The sequence below is a fragment of the Pleuronectes platessa genome, chromosome 17 (assembly GCF_947347685.1).
Source record: "Pleuronectes platessa chromosome 17, fPlePla1.1, whole genome shotgun sequence".
Lineage (NCBI taxonomy): Eukaryota > Metazoa > Chordata > Actinopteri > Pleuronectiformes > Pleuronectidae > Pleuronectes > Pleuronectes platessa.
In genome coordinates, this window is record NC_070642.1 from 16,384,986 (window position 1) to 16,411,221 (window position 26,236).

General features: G+C 43.2%; 1 protein-coding gene across 1 annotated transcript; it reads right to left on the reverse strand.

Moving 5' to 3' along the window:
• Positions 1 to 745: 745 nt before the first annotated feature.
• Positions 746 to 25,772, reverse strand: tulp4a (TUB like protein 4a). The gene is given in 15 exon segments (XM_053445177.1): positions 746 to 3,718; positions 3,820 to 4,486; positions 4,488 to 7,317; positions 7,424 to 7,517; positions 7,691 to 7,835; positions 8,365 to 8,509; positions 9,387 to 9,621; positions 9,847 to 10,071; positions 10,369 to 10,535; positions 10,709 to 10,816; positions 12,266 to 12,446; positions 12,891 to 13,052; positions 13,914 to 14,042; positions 23,572 to 24,491; positions 25,669 to 25,772. Coding segments are annotated over 14 exon segments (5,457 nt in total). The 5' UTR covers positions 23,824 to 24,491; positions 25,669 to 25,772; the 3' UTR covers positions 746 to 3,601.
• Between the last annotated feature and the right edge of the window lie 464 nt (positions 25,773 to 26,236).

Here is a 26,236-nt window from a genome sequence, read left to right on the forward strand (position 1 = left end):
CCTAAGGGTAGATGTCTATCTACAAGTCTATATAGAATTGTATATGTTAAAGAAAAATCGAATGACTAAAGTGTTTCGCAATATAACATGCTAGTAAACCATAAATCCCTTTATCGTCCATGTTAAAATATTATCTTACACCAATGGGTCATATATACTAGGAAGTTTCTGATATTTACATATATCAATATGTTGATTTGATCCCAAAAAATCCAACTAATACTTAGAGAAAGTCTTTCTCTCTGTTCTTCTACTCATTGGTTCAATTGTGCAGTTTTTTGGATGAACTGCTCCCAAGACACTAAACCAACCCACCTCACATTGGGTTCGTATTAAACTGTTCTTGCTATGATGTCATTGACAGTATTTTCTATGCATAACCACGAGCAGCTCATTTTAATGTATGAATGTGGCATTTTGACACAAATGGAAAAATGTCTTTTATAATGCTGCAGTGCATTTCGCTGTGTCAGTTTTAGGGCCCTGGTGTTGTGCAAGTTATCTCATTGTCATGAATTACAGACACTTAGATGGAAATGAGAAGTTGTGCTTTTCCTGCTATGACAAGTGAAAAGGGTTAGTGGGTTTATTTAGTTCATCATTGGTAGCACCTTTCACAGAACAAAGTCGATAACTTATTAAAACCCATAATAGTAAATATATTCATAAATAAAAACCTTCACTCAATACCTGGTTAGCTTTGAACAATGCCACCTCTGAATTCAGCAACAGTACTGAATATGCTAATGAGACAACAATAAATTGTTTTGTTTTTTTTCCGGAAACAATGACGTTTTATTCAAAAGATGCGTGACATATACAATTATAAAATAATTTACATGGCATGCCTTACTATCCATTCACTATAAACATTCAGTCACCAAATCAGACTCAGATTTTTTGTGGGGTTTTTGTCAGTTAAGTCTACACCTACAAATACAAAGCACATTATCTTTTCTAAAGAAAAGCCAAATCCTATTATATCTACAACAGGTCATCTCATAAAATCAGTTTAAAGTGAATCCTTAGGCAATTCTGAACATGAACTCAGTGGCTTACACTTGTGAACTCGTGTGAATGGTGAGTGTACGGGAAAGAAGCCATGACCACACACCTCTGAAGATAGATTTAACACTGATGGGATTGGTAGACTGCACAGTTGAATACAGACACACCTTGACTTGACAGTTACACTCTACAAGACTAGTCTACCAGCTACACTAAACTGGGCACTTACTCATTCACATCGTTTTCAATCCAACGCAAACTTCACAAAACACAGAGAATCTGCCCCTTCCTGACCCCCCCCCCCCCCCAATCGGCATTCCAACCTCACAACGTGGGCTTCAACAAACTTTTATCAACGCAAAGAAATGTTCGGAAAACTCCACAATATACAGTATGTATAGATACTATATCTCCTTTAAGAAATAATCTCATAAATAAAATGTACAGACCAGCAATTGAGATGCTGAACAAAAGAAGGGTATCAAACTGTGGTCAAAAGTGATGACAAAGGATTGATTTTCTTTTCCCAAACAAAATATTGCACAACTAACATAAAAAGGTGGTTATTTTTTTTTTATGCCATGCTCAGGTTTTTTAAAATATTTTTTTATTTTATTTTTCTAGGATCAGTTGAGATTCCTTTTCCAATTTCCATCCTTCCAACTCTCCTCTTACAGACATGCATCTCAATGTGATATGGACAGATCACACTTAAGTATGTAATAATCTCATAAATTCAGAGACCAAAGCAGAGCTGGTCGAAAGTGACAGCTTTCTTTTATAACAGGAAGTTACACTTGCCTCTTGGCCCATTTTTTTTCCAACTCTAAATATTCAGCAAATGCGTATTTTTGGCACAAATATTTGAGGTGACACCAATCACATTGACCTCACATAATCAAGCCTAGCATTTTTTGTGATTTTGGGTACCGTCTCAAACAAATAAAGCTTATAGCAGATATTTGCAAATGTGCCTACTCTTGCACAGGTTCCTATAAACCGGCCCTGCTCCGTCCTTAGTTTAACACGAACACAAGCTTCACTGCCTGAAATAAAAATAAAAATAAACCAGCTTTTCAGATTTCAGTGTCAGCTTACTAAATGAACAGATTTCAATAGCTTCATCCTTCATTGGAGTTCTGACTTCAAAGATTCAGTGACAATGATTTCAGCTTCACAACATGTTTGTGGTCGAGGCTGTGGAGTTTAAACAGCACTACACAGCTCCGCTCCACACCTGAAGTTACACTTAAAACACAATGGAGACAGGCGTTGAACAGACATCTTTCAAAGTCACCATCGTCTCTACGACATTTACACATGACCAATATGTATTTACATGACTTCTGTAAAGAGTATGAAATGGCATAGGTGAAATATACAAAAATATTTCCTGTACCTTGCTTACATGTTTAGTGTGATCTCTAAGAGCAGGGTCAGTCCCACCCCCCCCCCCCCCAAACTACACACTCACTTCACAGAAGTGACAGCAGGTGACAAATCACTTCATCCCAGAGGTTAAGTTGTTCCATCTGTGCCTGTGTCACAATGTATATGTAGATATTTCAGTAAGTACAGGATGTCAGTCAAAGCTATTCTTCACACCGCTTCCACCTCAATACTCCAGACTACGCAGCAATATTCAAATTCAGTAACCAGTCTCCCAAATAAAGCAGGTCAATTTAAATCCATGACGACAGGGTATGAGGATTGTATATCACAAACAATCATGATAACGTTTAAATTTATATCTGAATAGATAGGAACAAAATGCACGTATAAATTAATCCATGGAACAGAGTAACATTTCTTCGTCCTTCAAAGTCCATGTGGAAAAGACTGCAGCTCATCTCGGACATATTCACTCCTTGACCTTTGACACACTTTTCAAAGTTGGGAAACTCCTAGTAGTGCTCCTAAATGATGCATATATCTAAGCCTCAATTCCAGCCTAGACAGACTGAGCAGAAGGAATGGCTGAGAGCAAAAACTAAAAAAGTCCCTCCCGCCCTCCACCACATTTAGTCATTTAATTACATCCTAAAAGCAAAAAGCAATATAATAAAGTGGTAACTGTTTCACTGACGTTTTTGTACAGCAATGGATTTCAGTGCCCAGTAGTACCTGTGCGCTCTGGGATAAAAAAAACAACAACAACCCATCTTTGATATCCAGAGTGGTTTTCAAGTATTACTGCTGCCTCGTCTGAAAACTGCACCTCAACACTTCCTCTCTGAGTCACCCCATCAGTTCTCATGTCTTTAAGCTTCTTCTAGCTAAAGCAGCATTTATTTGCATGATGATTACCAAAGCTCAACTCTTTGGCCCTACATGCATTGCGAAGGTGCCACCGACTCCCAAATGGAGAGAAATCTGAGGGCATCCTTAGCAGATGCAGCCAATGCTTATTGCACCAACTCTATTGGCAGCATTGTGTAGTGCAGCATGATTGTATCTCTTTCTATGACCAGGGCGGATTTTACTCTTCTCTCCGATATCAAAAAAAGATTACTCAAATGAAACAACTGTGCCCCATTCAAAAGATTGCATTTAGATCCAACATAAATCTCGGGGTGAGTATGGATAGCACTTTTCATTTGAGGCGTTGAGTGACGTTGGCTAAAGCCACAGCAAAGGCCTGTACAGCAGAGAAGGGGTACTGGAAGTCCAGGATGTAGGCGTTGCCATCAATCCTGCCGAACTGCATCACCTGTATAAACAAAAACTGGGTTAGGACAGACTACAGGAAGGTGCTACTGTATAAGTAGGAGAAGAACATGCAGCGAGTGGTGTTTTTCGGCTATCTCTTACCTGTCTGCCCTCAAGTTCTATTTGAAAGTTCTTGGCAGACTCCTGAGTTACGCGTCCACCAAAGTCCAGCTGGTAGACCTGCGTGGCCTCATTCCACAGTGGCTGCTTGTTGGCCATGACGTACACAAACCCCTGGCTGCCCAGCCCTCTGTCCTCCTTCTCGTTGGCCTTTCGACACTTGATCTCATCCAGTTCACTGGCAGCCCGCATGTTCCTCTTACTCTTCCATCCCTTCTTACTGCTCTGGCACTGATTGAGCAGCTCATCCCCGCTGATGAACAGCTCCGGCTCACTTTCTGAACTGTCTTGGAATTCGCTATTGGCAGTGGCTTTGCTCAACTTCTTAGCCTTCAACTGCTGCTCCTTCTGTCCCTTCAGCTTCTTCTTGTCCCTCCCTCCCAGCCGCGGACTGGAGATGAGCGAGTTAAAGTCACCCAGAGCTCTGCCCTCCTTCTTCGGCTTGCTCCCTTCAGCTAGTGGTGGCACGTTGGCTTCGTCAGCCCGACCATCTCCCCGCTTTCGGTTCTTCTTGCTGAACTTCTCCGACCGCTGTGGCACAGGGCTCTCAGTCAAAGACAACACTTCCTGAAAACCTTCCCCAGCCTCAGCCATGGCCTCTTGCAGTCCTCCATGGCTCTGCAGTTCTGCTGGTGGTGGTGGAGGGGGGGGGCGGAGGAGGTGGAGGAGGAGAGAGAACATTTTTGTCTACTGTCATGTGGGAGGCTTTCGGTGGGAGCGGTACTGCAGGACTGGACATAGGGGGGCAGGAGTTATAGGTACCCCAAGGAGTGTGAAGAGAAATGGGAGGAATGGGAAGCCCGGAGCAAGCGCTTCCTCCTGGATACATGGGTGGGAGGGGGCAGCAAGCCAGGCTGGCCAGATTTGCTGCATAACCTGGCGGTAAGACAAGGGTTGCTTCCTGCTGTGAGAATGGTACTGGGGCCACCATCTCCTTTGGGGAGGAGCAGGGGCGTGGAGACCCTGGGATGGCCTGAAGCTGGGCACCAGAATAGGCAGTTGTTGGAGGGTACTGGAGAGAGACTTGGTATCCTGCAGCTGCTGCTGCAGCTTGAAATGAGGCAGCACTGGGGCTGGTGGGTGACTTTGGTGAAAGTAAAAAAGGCAGCCTGGACACATCCAAGTGCTGAGCTGGGGTTAGAATAAGTGGGGGTGGTTTGTGGGGTCCGGGGGGTCCAGTGGGGTTCAATGTTGCTGTCCGTTCCTGAGGAACCCACACCTCCTCTGTGGCAGCTGGGTCCCACTGATAGGGAGGTGGGCGTTTGACAACCAACCCTGATGCATCACTTCCTCCTAATGCCAGATGCCTCAGAGTCTGATTCAGTGTTTCATCCTCAGTAAAAGCTGAATTAACATAATCGGCCCTGTCTCTGTTGCTTCCTCCTCCTGAACTCCCAGATCCTTCAAGAGCGCTCAGTAGGTTGTAAGAAGACTGGGAGGCCAGAGTAGTAGTGCTGTTGGAATGAACGATAACTGTGCTGTGTGGGGCCCCATTCCTGGGAGGGAAATCTTGTCTGATAATAGTCCCTCCAGCTATTCCATTAGTGCTTCCTGGAGCAGTACCTCCAACACTGGATCCACTGCTACACTGACTACAGGTATATAAGGCTGTTGGAACCCTCTGCTGGAATGAGGCAGCTAGTGCACTATTTTTGGCCTTAGGAGGCAGTGGTCTAGGTGGTTCCAGCATCTGGGAAACTTTGAGAGCAGCCTCTCGGCTGTTCCTCCTGAGAGTGGCGTGGATGAGACTGCTGTCAAGCCTCTGTCCAGGGTTCCTTCCAACAGCACTGTTTTGATTGGCTGTGTCAGGGTATGGGGGCGGATCACCGCTGGGTATGGAATAGCGAGGTGCAGTAAGTCTGTTGAGAGTGGCAGAGGTATAGGGCAGCTGGATCTTCTTCTCAGCTGAAGAAGAGGATGATGAAGAGGTGACCCTGAGAGTGGCAGAGCTGCCAGGTCCCTGGAGTGTGAACACATTCTGATTGCAGACAAGGCGCGTTCTAGGACGACATACTTCCTCCACATTCCCACTGCTGTCAAATGTTGTTATCCTTTCATATCCCAGTGGTGTGGGGTACTGTGCTTGTTGCTGACCTGAAGGATAAAGTGTAAACTCTCCCTTCTTCAGACCAATGTCACCAGGAGGAGGAGTCCCACTGGTCCCCCCTACTGTTCCGGAATTGGAGGCTGTGGCGGAGGCTGATGCTGAGGCAGCAGCCGCTGCAGCGGCCACAGCAGCAGCCACCGTCCCTGGGTAGGGGGGCGGGGGGTTCATCTTGCTGAGCTCCAGCGGGGCACTGAACACCACTGTATCCCCCTCAGCCAGCTGTGGAGTTGAACGAGTGGTTTTGATTTTCAGTAGGTGCTCGTGTTCACTCCCCACTGCTCTCTCAACCACTAAATCAGCAGGTGGATGAGGAATCTGGATCTGCAGCGCCCCCGACTGGAGCTGGTGCACAGCTGCACCTGAAGGCTGTCCTGATGACATGGAGGGAACAGGGATTTGAATCTGAAGCTGATGCTGAAGTTGATGGTGGTGCTGCTGCTGTTGCTGTTGCATCTGATGCTGCTGCTGTGATTGCTGCTGCTGTGATTGCTGCTGCTGTGATTGCTGCTGCTGTTGTTGCAACTGATGATGCTGCTGTGATTGCTGTTGATGGTGCATTTGTTGCTGCTGCTGCAGTTGCTGCTGAATCTGTTGTTGTTGCTGTTGTAGTTGCTGTTGCTGCTGGATTTGTTGTTGTTGCTGTTGGAGCTGCTGTTGCTGCTGTATGTGCTGCTGCAGCTGCTGTTGATGCTGTTGCTGCTGCTGCTGCTGCATGTGTTGAAGCTGCTGCTGAATGTGCTGTTGTAACTGTTGGTGCTGGAGCATCTGCTGCTGCTGTTGTTGGAGTTGCTGTTGCTGCTGAAGCTGTTGTTGGTGATGCTGTTGAATTTGTTGTTGTTGGTGTTGCAGTTGATGTTGGTGCTGCTGCTGATGGTGATTTGGTTGTTGTTGCGATGAATGATGAGAATGCGGAGGTCCCACCATTAGGCGACTCATTTCCAACCCTCCAAAGATTACCTGCCCAGGATTAGAATACCTGGTGGGAACTGTGTACTGGGCTGTCAGGATGGTGTCCTGACTTTTGTCTGAGCCCCCGGCAGCTGCACCAGCAGTGGTTGCGGTGGGATTAGTGAGGATATCCAACTGAACATTTTGATTGGCTAGGAGCGACTGGACAAGACCAATGCTTTGAGCAGGAGACATGGCCTGTGCAGGACTATGAATGGGGGCGATGGGGATGTTAACAGTGCAGGCAGGGTTGTCCACAGTGCTACCAGCAGGGCCTGTGACAGGAAGGTCATCTTCATCCTCACTGAAGACGTTGGCACTGAAGACAGGAAGATTTATGTAGTCCATGGAGATCTTACGCACCTCTGGCAGGTATATGGTCATCTGTCTGGGCTGCAGATGGAGGAGGCTCGTCTTGTAGATAACTGAGGGGCAAGGAACAGGGTTAAGTTAGCAAATTAAATAAAGGGGATTTAAAACCAATTAGTCATGAACTTTAACTTGACAAAGACACAGGTGTTGATTGGTTACCTGCACCCAGATTGGTCGGCAAGAATGCGGCTAGTCCCACTATCTTGAACTTTGTTCCCCAAATATTGGATGTGACCTGAGCAAGGTAATTTTGCTGCAATGACCAAAAGAGAATCATATTACGTAAATACATGAGTTTAATATTAAGCAATATTACCCCAACCCTGGACAAACAAGTGACATGACTGATCCATAGGGGGCAGCACTGACATGTGAGATTGATGCAGTTAATAGGCAAATTCATTCTGCTGAAAAATCAACTTTTACCTGAGTGATGTCATCTAGAGGGAATTCCCTCCTCGTTAGACTGGGCGAACCAATTGAGGGCTTCCGTATGGGTAACCGTGGCGACCGGGAGATCTCCTGTGTAGCACGAGATAGTTTGGGCGATTTTCTGGGATCAATGTTGATCCTGTTGGTAAAGGGACAAACTAAGTCTCTACAGAGAAGGTAGCAAATAAAAAAAGACAGTTTAGGCATGCAGTGACACGAAAATCTAAGTAGAAAAAGCCATTTAAATTCACTGTGGATGTAAAGGGTTAATATAAGAGGGTTAAGGGCTCAGACATTTCTTATATACTATGCAAAACTAATTCTATAAAAGGATTAAATTCTAGTACCATATTGTATAAGACAAAGGTAAATTACAAACAAACTTATTTCACATTATTATGTTTTCATTTGTTGTAGGATGACCTAAGAGAAATGACGGAAAAAAAACTAAAATTTAAGTAACTCAAGTTCATATGGGAAAATAAGTGTTTTCAAAATGTTTCTTGATTCAAACAAAAATAACTGAAACACACACAAAAAACTCCCTTGATCCCAGTCTTTTAGAAATGTGCAGACTGTCTTCCGTGGACTGTTGCCTGCTAATGGATCAGAAACCCATTAAAAAAGGAACTATAAGCTAAAGACGACATGTTGCAGGGTCTGGTTACCTGGGCAGTTTGGGGGATTTGCTGCCTCTGGATATCTTTGGAGATTTTTTGCCAACCCAGTCATCGCTCAGCTCGATGTCACTGGAGTCCGAGCAGTTACAGCTGTCGATCATGGCAGATATCAGACTGTTTCCGTATATCTCATCTGGGGAGAGAAAACAAGATGATGGATGAAAAGAACAATTACTTTATTATTATTGGTGTCTTATCTACAACTCTGGAAAGGACTAAATCTCCATACAACAACAGTTTTTTACAATTATTACAATAAAGTTAGCTGTGCAGGAATCTACTACTTTGAATCAAAACATGATGGTCCTGAAGTTGTTTTGCACCATTTCTACATATTTAGATCAAATCAGTCTCTTCTCGGTTTCCTTATTCATACAGAGTCAGTGAACCAGTGCTGCTGTGGTTTAGGCTGAGCTAATTTATTTGATGAACATTGAAGTGTGAATGGGCTGGAACCATTTCATGGTTGGCTTCATTTATCACTGCAAGCAGAGAGCGCGCTTTGATTAATGAGGAACCCAGGGGCCATCAGAGCCTCCATTAAGCAGCCTTTAATTAACACAGGCCCAATCTGCCCATTGTAACTAGAACATACTAACTCACTAAGCGCCAACCCAAGAAACTCAAATAACCGGAAAAGTAATGGAGCAGACAAATGTGTCTGAGGGGAAGACATTTAGCATTTAAAATTTTCCAGAATGCAAAAAATGTTGGGGATTGAGAGCAGAGCTGCTGCTACTAATCAAACAACGACTACGTGTGACTCGAAATCTGATAAATTTTACTTTTACGAAAATTTCAACCACTTTTAATAGTCCATAATATAATAGTTAACATTAGCATAGTTTTTTATTTAAGTACATGCTGTATTTACATTTAACAGCTGTCTTAAATGTCCCATGTTTTACTGCTTGGAATATACACTCAGCAAACATGTCAATTGGGAAATAATGGACTGTTTGTTTATTATGTTCTATCAGGTAAACAACATGAAGGAAGCTCAGTTTTACCCGTTTTCCCATCAGTCTTGGGATCCATAATGACAAACTCCGGCCGCAGTTTGCTTATTCGTCTGCCCTTGAGGATCGGCACTAGACCTCCGAGGTACTCCAGGTACAGAGTGTAGCAGGGCCCCCCCACCTCTGGGTTGTCCTCTGTACGTTTCATCGTACAGTGCAGACGCTCGTTCCCAGACGTTGGATAGCTCACAAAATCTCGCATGTTGTTGGGATCTGGGATGGGGGGCTGGAAGAGAAAGTGTAGTTTAAAAAGGTTGCCATTACCACAGTTTTTTCTTCTGCTGTCAATTTGCATGGTGTTTATTTTATAGAAGATTTTCACCAAAGTCATATGACGTCTAAGAAGGTGACATCTATAACAACACTGGTATGCATAGAGATCATTCCTGGGAGCCCTTCACATTTATTGTTATGGTTTTAATGTCCCTCACACCCTCCTGCCTTGTGTTACCTTGATGGTGGGAATGAAAGCGGCAGTGACGTAGGAGCAGAGGCGGGAAGGCATGGTGAGCTTGGCAACATCTTTTTCCTCTTTCACTGCTGTGGCTATGCTCTGCTGGCAGAGGAGCTGCAGGCTGGCTACGCGGTGTTCCACTCGCACAACATAAAGCGCTGGGCCACACGCCAAGAACAGACGGGAGTCCCGGTGACCCCAGCAAAGCGTTGTGATCGGACGCTGCAGGAGAATACAGCAGATACATTACAGAAGGCACCACGTCCTTTCATAAGGTTAATGTCAAACATTAAAAGTGTCTTGTGGTTTTTGACTGTAACAACTGTGATAAAATACTTTGCTGAACTTTGCAAGAGCGAATCTTCCAGATTCTGAGGCGAGCAGTCTTCAATGAAATTTACAAATAGATGAGGGGATGTGCATGCTTGTGCTGAACAGATTATGGTCAAAGCCAAAATATCCTCAAATAATTTGTAATCTTTATTGTAATAAAATTCATAAAATGCTGAATATGATCACCTGTGCTGGTGTTTCCAGTGTGTAGATGTGTTCACCCTGAACATTGAAAAACTTGACAATGGCGTTCCTGGTGGGGGGAGGACAGGAAGGGTCAGGGGAGAGGACTGTCCTCTCCATCCCTGCCACTGCCAGGAGGTCTCCCTGTGAGCACCACTGGACCACAACATCTACAGCACAAGAAAGAAGCGTTATGAACATCGACATATGCAAGTAATTTAAAGGAAAGAAAGAAAGCTCATCATTCCTCGAGGCTTTTTCTTTGAGAGTAACAAAAGATAGCTGCAACGACACTATGCGTTATATGAAACAGTATAAATGATAAAGAAAGAGACCCACTCACCTTTTAGTCTGGTGTGGATGAGGGTGGGAGAGAGGTCATCGTAGTTGTTCATCAGGTTGATGTCCCCAGAGGTGAAGCTGACTGTCAGCAGTGGCCTATGGTTGTGCACTAAGGAGAGAACAACACAAACATCTCAGTGTGGCAGAGTGAGATGACAGGCAGCTGTACTGACTCACAGGTTTGCACACTGAGGTTATGTGGTGCTGATAGTGGATGTTGATAAATGTCCATTCAGGGACTAGAGCTAAAATAAAATAAAAATGTAATTTAGATCCTGGGGATTTGACATTATACATCTAAAATCGTTGAGTGTAAGTAACATGTAGAAAATACAGAATATAATTTAATGAATCAACGGAAATATAATTCTGATAAGTGTTTGAACAAAACAAGCATTTTGCTGACATCACTGTGGGTTTTAAAAAAACGGTGACGTTTATTTATATTGTTTCTATAAACGAGACGAGTAATCGAGAAAATTATTGGACGTGAAAAGAATTGTAAGTTGCAGCCATAAATGAGGCATCACACTGGTAACCTACAGAGGATTAGGTGATCAATATTCATCTCCGGAGTGGGCCATAAAACCAGCCTGGATGCACGGAGGGCTGTGTGCGTTTATTGTCGGTGTAGTCGAGGGCCGTTATGGGAGACAGGTCCATATCCTGGCAGTTGTAATTCATTTTAAGTGTGTCCCATTCACAGGAATACAAAACTGCACTATAAACACACTCAGCACATTTCACTGCTCCACACAACTGCCATTCCCAGTTAAACTGCTGTAAATAATACACCTTCACACAACAGCCCATGTGTTTCGCATTAAAACAAAAAATCCTTGAGTGTCCTTTCACATCGTCCGGCAATGACCCAAATACTAACACTGGTAAAGTATCCGACTCTGTTCGACTCTCACCTTCATCGTCCAATAACAGTGACTACATTTAGTCCTCATCAAAACGCAATGGGTTTTGCATCAACTCATATATATGATACTGCTGTACATTCAGTGTGTTGTGCTGTGTTTTTCAGCAATGACAGGTCATAATCATATATCATGACAGAGAGATCTAGCAGGGGGGAAAGCTGGTGTCTCAGTCAGGATGTTGACTTGAGAGATCATTTCTATCAAGCTTAATCAAGTCCAATCAATTACTATTGACTGAATTAATTAGTGAGTTAGAACATTATCAGTGTTCTAGCTAAGGCAAGCACTTTTTCAGCTTTACCGCTTGGCTCCCTCAAAGGGAGGGGGGGCACAGGGGGACAATGACAGACCAGCATCAGTTCAGCTTCAGCAACTGGGAGGTGCTGAGGCTGGTTATTTTGTTGAAAAAATAAAAAAACAGTCCAGAGAGTTTAAAACTGATATTTCTACAGGTGACTTAATTTATATTCCTCCGTTGTTTTATTGACATTTAAAAGAGTTGCTTATTTTATCTTATTTTAAGACAACGCATTTTCTTTTCCAGGTTAACCGGGTGATTGTTCACTTGAGTCGACCGAACATGTGCAATTAAGAATTCAGGATTCAAATCAAACTCTGAGTGGACGAACCTTGTGGTGGGGAGTAGTCGTCGGAGTCTGTGTCGCTCTCGCTGCTGTCCTCCACCAGAAAACTGGGGTAGTTCCAGGACATGCCGACGATGCCATCCGACTCATGCAGCAGTATGTGGGCCAGCATGCGCCCATGGCAGTCCATCACTATCACCTGTCCGTCTGCTGTACCAAACAACACCTGGGACCGAAATGGTAAAAGGGTTATTAAGGAGAAGAAGACAAAATTAACTAGGACACAAAGACAGGTAAGCAGTAATGGAAGAAGAGGTGCGCTTTGAAAAAGGAAAGACAATAACAGATAAAGATCACAAAAACAGAGTGTGCATATTACAAGGAAAAAAAGTCAGAGAAATGGATATAAATAGGATGAAGGTGATGAATAGACAGATGTGCGTGTACAGACTCAAAGCCTGATGATGTCCAACCTGACAATGTAACAGCATGAAAACAAAAACATAGCCCAACGAAAACACAACAGATTCAAGAAAGAGAATGTTTCCTGTTGCTCACAGCCAATCTCCCCCAGGGCGTATCTCTAGTCTACGTACTAAAAGTGGAAAATCAAAACTGACAACTTCATACACGTCATACCATCAAAATTCAGAGGGAATGTGTGTGTTACCTGCTGGTCGTCAGGGGTCCAGATACCACAGGTTATCTGGCTTTCCAGGTTGATCTCGGAGGACCAGTGTCTCTGGCCGCTGACTGATCCCACCAGGACAAATCCATCCCTGTAGGAGATGAGAGCCTGGGTTCCATCATGGGACCAGGAGAAGTCACTCACCTGCAGCAGACAAGACACGTCAGGTGAGATTGAAATGCTGCGATTGAACGATTACCAGGTTTATTGAAAATAACCATTTATTTATATCCCTGTTATGTGCAGAATCAACACGCTCTGATGCTTATTCGGATTTTAAACGAGACCTCTTGTGCCTTTTTCAGTATTTCCCTGTACTCTAGTTGGTTGTATATGTTTTTTTGTGAATGTATATGGTCTGCATGGCTCAAAATCCCAAATTCCGCAGCAGAGGGAGCTCCTCTCTCCCACAGTAAACACTTTTCATATATATATATATATTTTACTAGTATGACATAAAAACTTCTCTGCGGGGAGAGGAACGGAGTACCCAATTTATACGACATATTTAAAGAGTGAGGCAGTTGTTAAGACTGTCATCTACCAGATAAATTGATCACAAAGGACGAGAAGCTGTCAGGGTGTGTCAGACTCAGCTCAGAGCGCGACAGTGATTGATCGATGAAGCCTACGCATCACACTTTTCCTTGAAGTTATTTTTTAATCGTCAAGAGAATTATTCGACGTAAATGCCTCCATCAGCCGAATAATGCTGGTGATGTGGGAAGAATAAAGTGTTATCTTAACTTTCCCTGTCGATGAACGCGAGTTACATTCAATCATATTCACTGACTTACTGTAGATCACAATTATTCTGTTTATTAATTGTTGCTGCTGTGTATTAGCTCCCATTGCATTTCTGTCTTATGCTATTGACTCTTCAACCCATTACACTTCCATTTCTTTGAATGCTCTAATTTCTGTTAAAACATTACAAATGACTAAAAATGCATTTTAATTGTTGAGGATTTATTATATCTCTTTTTTTTAAATGACGTCTCATACCTGAGCTCCACGGTCATTGACCAGCTCCACAGACCAGCGTCCCTCATACTGGATCCAAACAAAGATCCCTCCATCTGTATCACAGGTGGCCAGTTTCTGGAAGGGCTCATTCCACCGCACCAACACCACCTGAGAGACACAAAGAAAATAAATCAAAAGGGGGAGTTAGAGGCAAAGACTTGGAGACTAGCATGCATCGTCATAGGGAGCTAATGTTTCTGCCTCTGTCCGCTAGTGAAACAAGCATTTTCTGAGAGATATGTAAACTATATTTCAGATTGCGTAGTTTGGAGGATGGTAAAGAATTTAGCAATGGCCGCCCTGTGACGCATTTTCTTTCTTACCAACATTAAAAAACTCGATTCATATAATTTGGAGAAACAGAATTTGAGGGTTAGAATATACTCTTACAACTCGGCAGCAACATTAATGATAGCATGCATAGTTTATTGTTTACCTGTTGAACTATAAACCCCATTCGTTTTATGAAGATTAACCTAATGCATGTGTATGCATATATAACAGAAGGAAATCATGGCCCATTTCCTGACAAGGCATCTCTCAAAAAAGATCCATAATTAATATTAATTAATTAATTAATGACATGGACATAATAAGACTTAGATATTTTAATAAAATATTCAACTATTAATGAGACACGCTTTGGAACAGGCCCTGTACTCGTGGCTCTAAATGAGAACGTCAGCTGAAAGACAAAAATGCAGAAAGTAAAATCCAAGCTCCCAGTGAGATAAAATTAGTATCAAACCAGACGGAAATACATCACAAAGTGGGTTAACCTCATTTTGAAGGAGTCGCAGAGGAGCTGCTAATATCCTGAATATTAAAGACGATGAGATTCAACTATTCCGTTTCCTGTCCCTGTGCCACAGATTCCTGACTGTTCCTCCTGATTATAGCTCGACAGTGATGGCGGATGTTATTAATTCTCACTTTATTGAAAAGTGTTTAATTTGTTGAAAAAAGGACTATGGAGAAAGTAAAAAATATGAAGAGGTGAAGATGTGACTTTAAAAGAGAAAGTGATAGTAAGAAATACAAAGAAAGGAGAGAAGCAGCAAGTGAAGGGAGGGCACAGAGTGACCTGGTAAATAACTGTCTCAACAGAGAATACAACATTGTGTACAACCACATACAGCAGTGACTCCCACATGCATGAGTGTCTGTATTTGCTCTGAGTTAAGTAAATAGAGACAAGGATCTCCGTTGCCTTGAGGGGGGATTTGCAGAGGAGGTCAGTGTTGATCACTGGCAGAGAACAATAGAGATCAAACTGTTCATAACCTCTTTCTTTGTCAGTGTCGCACCACCATTTCAAACTCCATGTTTTCCCCCCCACCCTCATTGTCCCCGTGTCTCTATCCGTCCAGTCTTCTGTAGCGTGACTCAGCCTATTCCCAGAGGAATAATCCTAAGCAGGGAGCAGCTCTGTTCTCACTGAGTGAAGCACGTGGGTTGTACACGTTAGGTCACACAACACAGGGCAGGTTTTAGCGTGGTTTACGCTCTACGAGTGCAAATCCAACAGATCAGTGGCCGAGAGTTGGATATGCAAAATGTCTTGCTCTTTCTAAAAGCATCTCCTCGTCATACCCTGCAACAATCAAACAGTCTTAATGATCCGTGGTCCAGAGCAACAGGTGAAAATTATATTTTCCTCCAAAGTAAACAATCATTTCTCCAGAGTAATACTGTGCAAAATGTTAACACCAATGCTCCTGATTGTTTTCAGGCTGCATTAACAAATCTGTGTCAATTAACAACTGTTTTTAAAAGAGACAAGGGGCCCAGTGAGCTGTGGTATAAAAAGCTACTGGTGCTCCGTAGGTGTGTCTCAGCTAGCAACCTGCAGGACACAATGAGATCTGACCTGGTGTGGGTCTCTTAAGGTTTCTGTCATTCTGACTGAGGTGACCATGTTCATGGATCATTAAAAACCACCTGCCATCCATCATTCAGTCAAAAGCAAAAAAATAAGAAATTAGCAAGGGGTTTACACACGATGCATGTGAACACACTTATCTGCATCCCTATGAAGGTGGTTATAATAGAGCATGTGTTAGTGTGTTTATGTGTGTGTATATATTTAGCTCAGTGTGGAGATTAGTGTGACCCAGTCAGGCATCCCGCAAGGGGGACAGCTGAGCACCTAACAGTGATGCAGCGATCTGGGAGATCAGACGTCACATGGAGACTGACGGGATAAGAGTGAGGAGCCACAGGACAACGAGCGCCCAGAGAGCTCACAGGCAGAACAGACACATGCAGATTTCAGTAATTCTCATGTGCATGATAAAAACATTTGGTGATTAGAACCCCCCCTTCTCATACACAGATTAGCACTCATAAGAATGCATTCAGATTAAATTTAATCAAGCTGTACCAAATTACACACGCTAAGATATTGTATCAGTCTCTGTCAGATTTTTTTCATTTAGATCCATAAATTATTGCATTTGAAAATTGGTGAAAAGATTACAAAGAAGGCTATCTTGCTATGTTAAAGACCGAAAAAATTAAATGCCTGTCTCATCTCCTTTCACTACCAATACCTCATTAGAAAGGGAGCTAGTCCATGTTTGCAATCCCTTTAATTCTGCTCTTTGGCCCGCACACGGCCATTGACAACTCGTGCTCGGCAAGTTGGCACCATCTTCACCCCTGCGGTGCCATGCTGTTGTCACTGCAGCTCCGGACCCTTGCTGAGACTTGGAGACTGGGAGCTGAGCTGACCCCAGCAACTTAACAGAGAGGACTAAATCAAATCAAGGGACAGCTCTGGGTTGCATTGGAGTCAGCAAAAGTGAGAGGACACGGTGACAGTGCAGTGTCACCGTGGTGCGGTCGTGAGCTCATGGGTCCATGGCAACACTGGTCCTTTGCATGGGAGACCTTTCTTTTTGCAATGTTACGAATGAACAGGCTCGACTAGTAGTACAGGAACGCAGGAAAAGCAAACTTCTTAATGTCTGAAGCTGCTGGGATTTCCTTTCTTATGACCTGACTGAAAATAAAAACCACAGAACAAGAGTGGGAAGGAGATTCCCTGCTTTCCCTGCACAATCCCTTATACTTCCCCTGAAACTAGGTCTAGCGTGCTATTAAATCAGATGATAAACTCAATTAATGAAAAATGCTGTGCTGTGCTGATACAAAAGCAACGAGGCCAGAAGGGGCAAAGTGGGACACAGTGATTTACAGCGTGACAGAAAGGGCAATGGGACGGGACCTTCAGGGGAGGTATAATCTTCATGTTTATGAGTAGAGGAAGCGTGTGATAAAACTTTAATTAAATAGGATTTTGATTATTTAGCAATTCATTATTTTATGTATGTGGTAAATTTGGTGATATGATCTTTCTACAGTGCAACTGGTTTTACACCAGATTCAGTGTAAAAATTATAAAATAGATCAAATGTAAAAAGAAAAGAAAATCTTTTTGTTTTTCTTTAGCGGCATAGAACTCTGAAGTGGTCCATTGCGTTGATGTCTCAGACTTTACTCAGTTCCCCTGTACATGGCCACACGGTGTGCGTTTTAAACATCAGCATGCAGAGACTTCAGTCACTTTCAATAATACCCTGAGGATGTTTGTGATACTGAATCGGCTCTTTGTACCAAACATTTTTTCTCTTTCTCCGGGCTGTGCCACACAAATTTAGTTAAATAAATACTGCACCTCTCTGGAACATAACAGTGAATATTAAGTGAGATACACAGTAAAAAAAAAAGACCAAGGTTTTTAGCTTCTCGTCTGAATGAAATGAGGAGTTTGTATCTGAAAAAGCAAAACCCTAAAAACATGTATGCAGATATGTCCGTCTAATCACTGACTACAAATGCTGCTCACAGCAAAGAGAAACCACTGTACAGGCCACACTGTCCCTCTTAGCAAATATCTTGCGATCAGATGAATACACCTGGATCTGAGGAAGCAGCCCGAGTTCGAGTGTTACGCAACATGACCTCTCCAAGGATGGATTAGCACACTAAAGCCATTTCCACTAAGCATATTTGGTTAGACCATTTTAATGCATCGGAGGGTTAATGTACTCTTCAATCCTGAGCAGGGCTTCAAAGGTCAATAGGTCAGATAAGGAGAGAGGAGAGGAAGGTAGTCAACAAGAAGGAGATGTGTAAGAGCAAAGACAAGGTTAGTGGCCAGCTCAAGGGAGGATGCATTTTGATAGATAGAGGAGGGTGCAGAGAGAGGAAGTAATTAAACAGTGCAACAAGACGAGGAATCACAGATAAGTGTCTGAACACAGGTGGTGACGGATGTGGAGGTGAGAAAAACTGATGTAGAAATGCAGCACAAACCATTCAAATCCCCACTTTACTCAAACTTTCCTCAGCTTGTTTCAGGAAACTACTTTCTGCTTGGGTTGCAATGTATTACTATGTTCCCCACTGAATCTGAACAGATGCATTTGTTGAAGTCCCTCAGTATCCTTCTTCTCCTCCCTGCCCATTTTTAAAAAGCGGTGCAAGTCCCAGATAAGTGCTGGTTCTTGCACAGGCCCTTTAACAGAGATGTAAACTGATTTATTTATGAGGCTTCGCAAGGACACAACTTTTAATGCATGAAAACATCAAGTAAAAGATGAGGCAGAGGAAAACATCATGTTGGGCTAGAAAAATAGATTCACTCTAACCCATTTATTTATCTCAGCAGCTCTTGTTGAAGTTTCCAAAGACCTCATGAAGTCGAAAAACAAGACTTCTTTATGGGAAAGAAAGAAAAAACATACTTCAACTCTGGACGTCTTTTGTTAAGACCTGGGTGTCACTTGACATTTTGCAATATAAGCGACACCAAATTACACAACAAAAGTTTCTGAAGAATAAAAACCCCAGATATGCTTTGTTAGTACGTTGTAGTTTTTCTTCTATTCTCTATTTATATGCAAAATGAATTGGTATTGACCATGACTGAGCTATTATTTGGGGAAGGGGCATCTGATCAAAACAAATCAGTGCTGGGTTCAGCATGTAGGCCACAAAGTCTTCACTGGGAGTTCAACCTACACGGTGAGGTGGTAAACACGAGCCAGTGTCCTGGGGTCAGCGGTCTCTGTTGGATTAGGGCCTAATAGACACCTGTGCCTGAGCAAAGAGCCTGGATCTGGTCTCTGAGGGGAAATACAAGCAGGTGGGACTGCACTTATCAGACTCATGGGAATGGTGGCAAAGTGTAGATCTATGTAAACAGGTCAGAAGTCAAAACTTTACATTGATCACTATAAAGGGTTTGGATGTAATGTATTTATGTTGCTGAAAATGTGCAGACAAAACTGTGACATGCAAAGGAGCAGTTATATAACATAATATTTTTTGGTTCCCTTTCAATTATGTGATATTATTCAAAGTATACACCAATATGTTGTGATTTTTACTTTAAAACAAGAGCTGCATTACATCGATTAGGAAATGAGCAAATGCTCGGATCTGCAATAGAAGGAACCCGCAGTGGTTAATATTTTCACTGGAAAAAGAAAACTACTTCCCTAAGATGATTCTACCTCTCGACATTGCACAGCTAACGACAGGATACTGACAGACAATTTTCCCTAACCCTATGTGGCGACCAACATTTCATTGTCAACATGATGACGGTCATTGTTAGGCTTGTCTCGGATGTTCAGCTCTCAGGAGAATGAAAGGACACCTAGTGACTAGCTGCTCACTCTGTTCAGCATCTCAACACAATGTACTGTGGGGGGAAAGTACTTGATTGTCAAAAGAGGTGTTGATGTATTATGATGTACATCCCAGAGGGACTACTCTGGAGCATCAGAAGTACAGTAATAGAAAAAGACAGAACACTCCCTTTCATCTATTTTCAGTTGGATTTATGTGTGATGCAAATGACATGTCGGCTGCTGAAGGTTAGCTGCTCTGTTTAAATAACATCATAAGAATAGTTTCAGAACAGTTTTGCTTATCAGGCTGATTTATTTTTAGTCTGAATTAGCAGCAACTCAGCTAGTTATTTGACATTTCAAACACCAAGCAAAACTATAAAAAAAAACATCTATACATTCATGAGCATTGAAGAGAACAGTTTACTGAAGCTCTGGTTAAGACCAACATTTCAGTCCAATTACCTGCACCAAGGACGTTATATTTTCACCGTTAACGACTTTGTTGGATGGTTGGTTTGTTTGTCGTCAGCTGGATTACACCAAAATACAGATTTCTGCTAGACTTGGTGAAAGGATGGCACATGGGCCAAGAAAGAACCAATTGGGCGGATCTGCACAAAGGGACTGATATAGGATTTTTCTTTATGCCTTTCTCAGAATAGAAAACTGACGTGAAAGTGAAATGTAGGCTTGACATTTTTTTCTAGGAAACCGAGCTACATGAAAATACAAAAAGCATAGACTAGTATGACACATGAGACTGAGTCAGAAAGAGCAGCGCACCAATACATGTATACATTAGTCTCTTTGAAGTGGATACCTTGTAATTACCTGTCACACTCACCGAAGAAGAATTAGACACAGGAGGACAAACCTTTCTCGGAAATGCATCATAGGCCTTGAGAAACCTTTTAATTAGCTGAAGGAGACCGTGAGAGCTTTCAGAAGAGATGATATGGCTAGACAACAGCTGAGCTTCACCAACAACATAAGACTCTTTTATCCAAGTGCCCTTGTAAATCAAACCCCTTTATCCTGGCAGGGGCAGAGCCACACTTGACAAGAATACAGACCTCTACACATCCACCCTGTTCTTAACAGATATCCGACAGCTTAAGATCTAACCTTTACCTTAATGCATTGCCTGTAATGGTCCGTGTCCAAAAAATACATCCCTTCAGACGCTTACATTAGCCATGATCACAGGACACTCGGGTCTATCCATCACAGGAATAATGCTCCAACTCAAGGATGCTGGCAGGTGTATTGATCTTGGCAGGAGCAGACACCTAAGAGATGAATTCATGTTGCATTTCTTGTGCATGTGCTAATTCATAAAATGACTTGAGCCAATTTACATGAAAGGACACTCGTCACAAGCAACGACAAGTGGTCAATGACGGCACTGTCATTCAAAGGACGGGACGGTGAGAGGAAGTGACTGCCTTTTCTGCGGAGTATGCAGCTTTAAAATACAAGGGAAGGTTGTCTAAATGTAATGATAGTTCTTTCAAAAAAACTACACAAAAGACTAATGAGACGAGTTTTTGCCTGAAGAATGAAAGAGCCCAGTAAGATGAACTGAGCTTTCTGCATGGATCCGATTTGATACAAGTTACCAAAATCGTTTTACAAGATATCTCCATCCAGACAAGAACACAAAAAACGACTACATTTTGACACATTCATTTGCACTGAGAGACTGTTCACACCGACACCTCTTCAACCACTGGACCTAGACTCTGCTCCTCATATTCCTTTTGGCCGCAAAAAGGACCAATATTACTAGAAATGAGATCGTGGCCTCCATGGTAGTAAAGTGAAAATGTGTCAGACAACAGGAAGAACAGATCCCTTCCTCCAGGCAAGTCAAACAGACTGAGAAACAACAAAGCAAATAACAAACAAGACAGACAGAAGAGGCCGGGGTTCACTGTTCTAAAGCACATTTTATAACTTGGCAGGATACTATATACCAAATTCTTTAAGAGTCCTTTTCCTTGGTGTTGGACTGTAAACAGCAAACTGCTTTTTCTCCTGCCCTCATCATAACTGTGATGGAAAGGGATGTGAGTGAGTGAAAGCACAGATCTATCATAAATTTGACAGAATTCAGTGGGCGATGTGATTTCCACTTCTTTCAGAAATCCCAAATTATGCATTGGGTGGAGAAGTGATAGAAATCATATTTCAAAAAGGCATTCATTTATTGCTTTAAATCCAATTTAGAAATGGAAGTGGAGAGGACGTTACTACATATGGGCAGACGGCAATGGGGAAATGCATTTTACTCCCAGTTTGAGCATCAAATATGAAAACCATCTTGATAGTTAAAATCTAAAGTTGTATGTGTTTATTAAATGCAACTCGGTGGTAGAATTTCTATCTTTGCGAAATCACACAAAAATGGAGGTGCTGCAGGGTGATCATCCATTAAGTCCATTAGAATTAAAACAAGTTGCATATATCTCCACCAGATGAAGGGAAGAGAGTCAAAAACATTTGGGTCAATAAAACATTGTGAGCTGTTTAAATTGTGATGGTCTCACAGATGAATGGCAGCCAAATAGTGAAGATGTAAAATATGACATCTTATATAAAAAGGCATGTGTGGTTATAAAGTTACGTTTGAATCACTGGTAGGAAATCTGTTGCAACTGCATCAACAGGGATGCAATTAGAAAACCCAACAGCAAACTCTGTTATCATGCAGCTTCTCTAACAGTGAGATTAGTAATTTTAATACACAATACCATAAAAAGGTATAAGTCATTGTGAATAGGGGGCTGATGTCAAATATACATGTAAAAAGGTGTGTAAATTAGAGTTGTGCAGGTTTAAAGCTCCTCTGCAGTGCATACACGAGAACAAAAGGGAAATTTCAGTACTTGGACCAGATTCAAGTGGGCAGCGTTAAATGACATTTCTGCTTCAGTCACTCTCTGTAGGGATTCATCCACTCTCCCCCTCAGCTGCCGTATGGAATGCTGACTCAGCACCTTGCTCCATCTGACGAAGAGTTATGCTCACTGAAAGAAATAAAGCAACCTGTGTGCAGTTTCCACTTGTTCCAGCCCTGCTCTACACCGACGGGAATATTCAAACACGTGGTGAGCAACAGACCCGGACATTACTCCGCTGACCTTTCGAAAAACAACTGAAACGGTCTCCAGTGCACCGGTGTTGGGAAGCTCGGGAGAGTTTAACCATGGTAAGAGATAAGATCCCAGGGAGTGAAGCACTGAGGTACTTTGACTGAGGAACAGCAGGGAGAACTAGTGCAAGGTGTCAACCACGAGTTAGTCAAGTCTAGTCTAATCAAATCAGTAAATTTGCCAGAGGTAGAAAAACTAAAAACTCAAGACACCCACTGACAAAAACCTGCCCTAAATCTGTCAAGCTTAACAGCTTCAAGGACATTGTTCTGCACCTGACACTGCAATCGACAAGCTTGGATAAGGAAATGTTACACTTCAAATCCATTTCTTGAACACCCGAGTACCGACAGGAAAATAATTATCATTTGCAGTGACTTGCATTCCTGGTGTAAAGGGGGGAGAGGGTTTGAGAAGCATGTTCTAAGAGGATCAATGGGATCAATAACCTAACAGCATTAAGCTAAATGAAGGAATCTGATGTTTTGCTGTGGTTTATAATGAAGATTTTAATTTGAATAGGGTCAGATGAGCAGGAAGACTAAGTACAAACGCTGTATTGTGTTATTGAGGAGTTTTTGAGGTAAAGATTCCTGTCTAAATTATGATGGTTGCTTAATAAAATACTGCTTAACAATTTTGGCACATGATCGAGAGGATATTCCTGTAGAAAAATGTATGACTACCACTGAAATGGGCAGGTACTAGTTGGTAAGGTATATCTACAATAAAATAAAGATCCTCAGAATGCCACACTAACTTTCACAATAATTTCTCTCAGAATTGTCTGTTCTTTTCAATGATCCTGAACACATTTTCTCATTTAACTCTTCTTACCTCGCTGTTGTGTCCTCTGAGGTTAAAGTTCACTCTCTGTGGAGTGGGCCGGTCCCGTCGACAGTGGCTGGACGTGAACGTGACCCCAACGACTCCTCGGCCATTCCCAGTAGCCAGCCAGCCCTCCTCGTAGTACCGCTTCCTGCACACCGGCTTCTCCTTCTCACTCTTGGGCACCCGGCCCTTCCAGGACAGGCAAAGGATGTTGGAATCGCTGCAGAGGACAGGACCATGCTCCACGGCGGCGAACATCCCTGCAGCTCTCTACACCCCAGTGGATGAAAACAGTACCAGGCGGGAGGTCAGGAGGTTCTTTGAGGGAGGGTCGGTACCGTTATGAGCTCCTCTCCTCCGCTGAGGTTACTGGTTCGGTGTCGGATGCGAGACAACGGCAACGGTGCATAGTACTGGCGCTTTCCCTCTGCTGTCTCCTTGATTTGCAGTACAGATTGAGGGTGATCAGTAAAAGCACAAATGAGGTTGTTGAATTAGGGACATGTACCCAGATGGGATGCATACACAACAAAAGGCACTCATTCAAGTCATTGTGATGTGTTTGATCAGTAAGCTGCCTCTCTGATGACGTCTCAGTAACAAGGCAACAGATGGGGGAATCGCAATAAATATTTAGAAATCCTCTGTGGTAAGTTCCAGACTAGTGTCAGCTGATCAAAAACAAACATCCACAAAAAAGCTTGTAAACTCTCGCAATCCATTCAACACAACCCAGCGCTTCCAGTTTGACGTGAGTGAAGTGTCAGTCCAGTTCAGGGTGTCATTTCTCGGCTCCACATCCTCCTCATACGATCCAGGCTGAGTGTGAGAGAGAGGAGGAGCAGGGTCTCCTCTCCATCAGCTGTCAACCCCTGGTAACGTCATGGCATCTTTTTAACCCGCCCCGGGGATCCCATGGAGGACTGCTGTAAAAAATAAAACAAAGGCTGTCGTTATTACACATAAATGGCCGCTCTCAAATAAAGAAATGTGTAGTATATACAAATGGCTGAGTCTTATTATGAAAAGGGGCTGAACGCACTCACCTGCCGCCTAAAGCCATTAATTGAAATACTAATGCGTTTGCTTAAAACGCCCTCACTTACCATTACTTATATCTCCCTGAGCAACCACTTTACCTCGAGGATTAGCCTGCTCGGCGAAAGGATATTTAACTAAGTGATGAATTATTTAAAAAGGACCATGCATCATTTCAGCTCTAGTTTCATTAAGATGCCGGATGGAACAAAAGGGGCCTTAGGGGCTAAAGTGGGAAACAGAGGAGCTGTAAACAACAACAACAAACAAACAACGTGATAAAAAAAAGGTAGGGAGGGAAATTAAATCCAGACAGTGGCAGTGGCGAGAAATCAAATGAGGACAAGACAGAGACGGAGCAGCAGGCTCTGACTAATACAATGAGAAACGATTGATGAAAATATCAATGCCATTTGGATTAAATCACTGTAATACACGGTTTCACATCCACATACATTCAAGTAAGCAGTCGAAACAAAAACACGAAAATATTCCCGTCTGGTGTCACGTCACCGTTAAGTGATGCTACATGACAACCAAATACGGCTGAAGCCCGTGAGACGATGCCCGAAACCGACATCCCCGCGAGCTAGCCGCAGCTAGCTAGACCCTGGATCCAGAGCTCCGTGGGTCTCCACAGACCAAAACATGTCCGCTGCGGGATTAATACATCCACGTTTGATTAATCTACTTAAACGCAGTGATGTCAAAACAACCTGAGCTGCTACTGGGAGGAGGAGGGGGAGGTAGCTACCGTCGGCTGCCTGTGTTGTCTCCTCCACAAAGAGCAGCAGCAGTCAGGGGTGTAGCTATCCGGCTAACCCAGCAGCTAACGCTAGCTGAGCCTGAACACACATCGGCGGAGAGGCTGGCTCCGTCCGACCGCCGCTGGCGCTTCATTCGCTAGCCAGGCGACGGCTAGCCCGTTAGCAATACTGTTTATCCCGGTGGTTCTTGGCGGTAACACACATGTAATAACGATAACTATACGAGGGTGGTGTGGAGGACAACGGGGGGAGTCGTGTCGTCAGCGGGAGAAGCATGAACGGCCGGTGGAGCGCTTACCTCGGTCGTGTGCTGCTGTTGCTGTTGCCGCTGCTGGTGGAGGTGGTGGTGTTTGTGATGCCGCTGCTTCCTCTGCCCGCAGACTGTCGCTGCTGCCGCTGAACCAGGGCCCAGACAGCTGGGTCACGTGACAGCCACGTGATTCTACCCAATTAAACGCTCAGGGCTCCATCGCTAAGTGTTTTGACTTTAAGCTCATCTTCTGTCAGAAGAGGAGGAGGAGGAAGAGCAGACGTGTTTTTCCTCCTCATCGTCAAGCTGGGAACGATTCGTCTGTTTAGTCTGCCCACTAACACACGGGGAGAAGAAGTATTCACGTCTTTTACCAGAGTGAAAGGTTGATGTGATGACACTCATTTCAATTTGAAGTTGATCTGATGTAAGCTCTGGTACAAGTACCTCAAGGTAAAAAATGTGGAATATGGCCACTAAATGCAAAATAGCAGTCTTCCTGTTGCGTTTTTAAAATTGCACCTATAGACTTTTTTGTTTGTCTGGTCATGATACACGTGTAGTATATGGGTGCAATTTGAAAAACGCAACAGGAAGCCTGCTATTTTGCATTTAG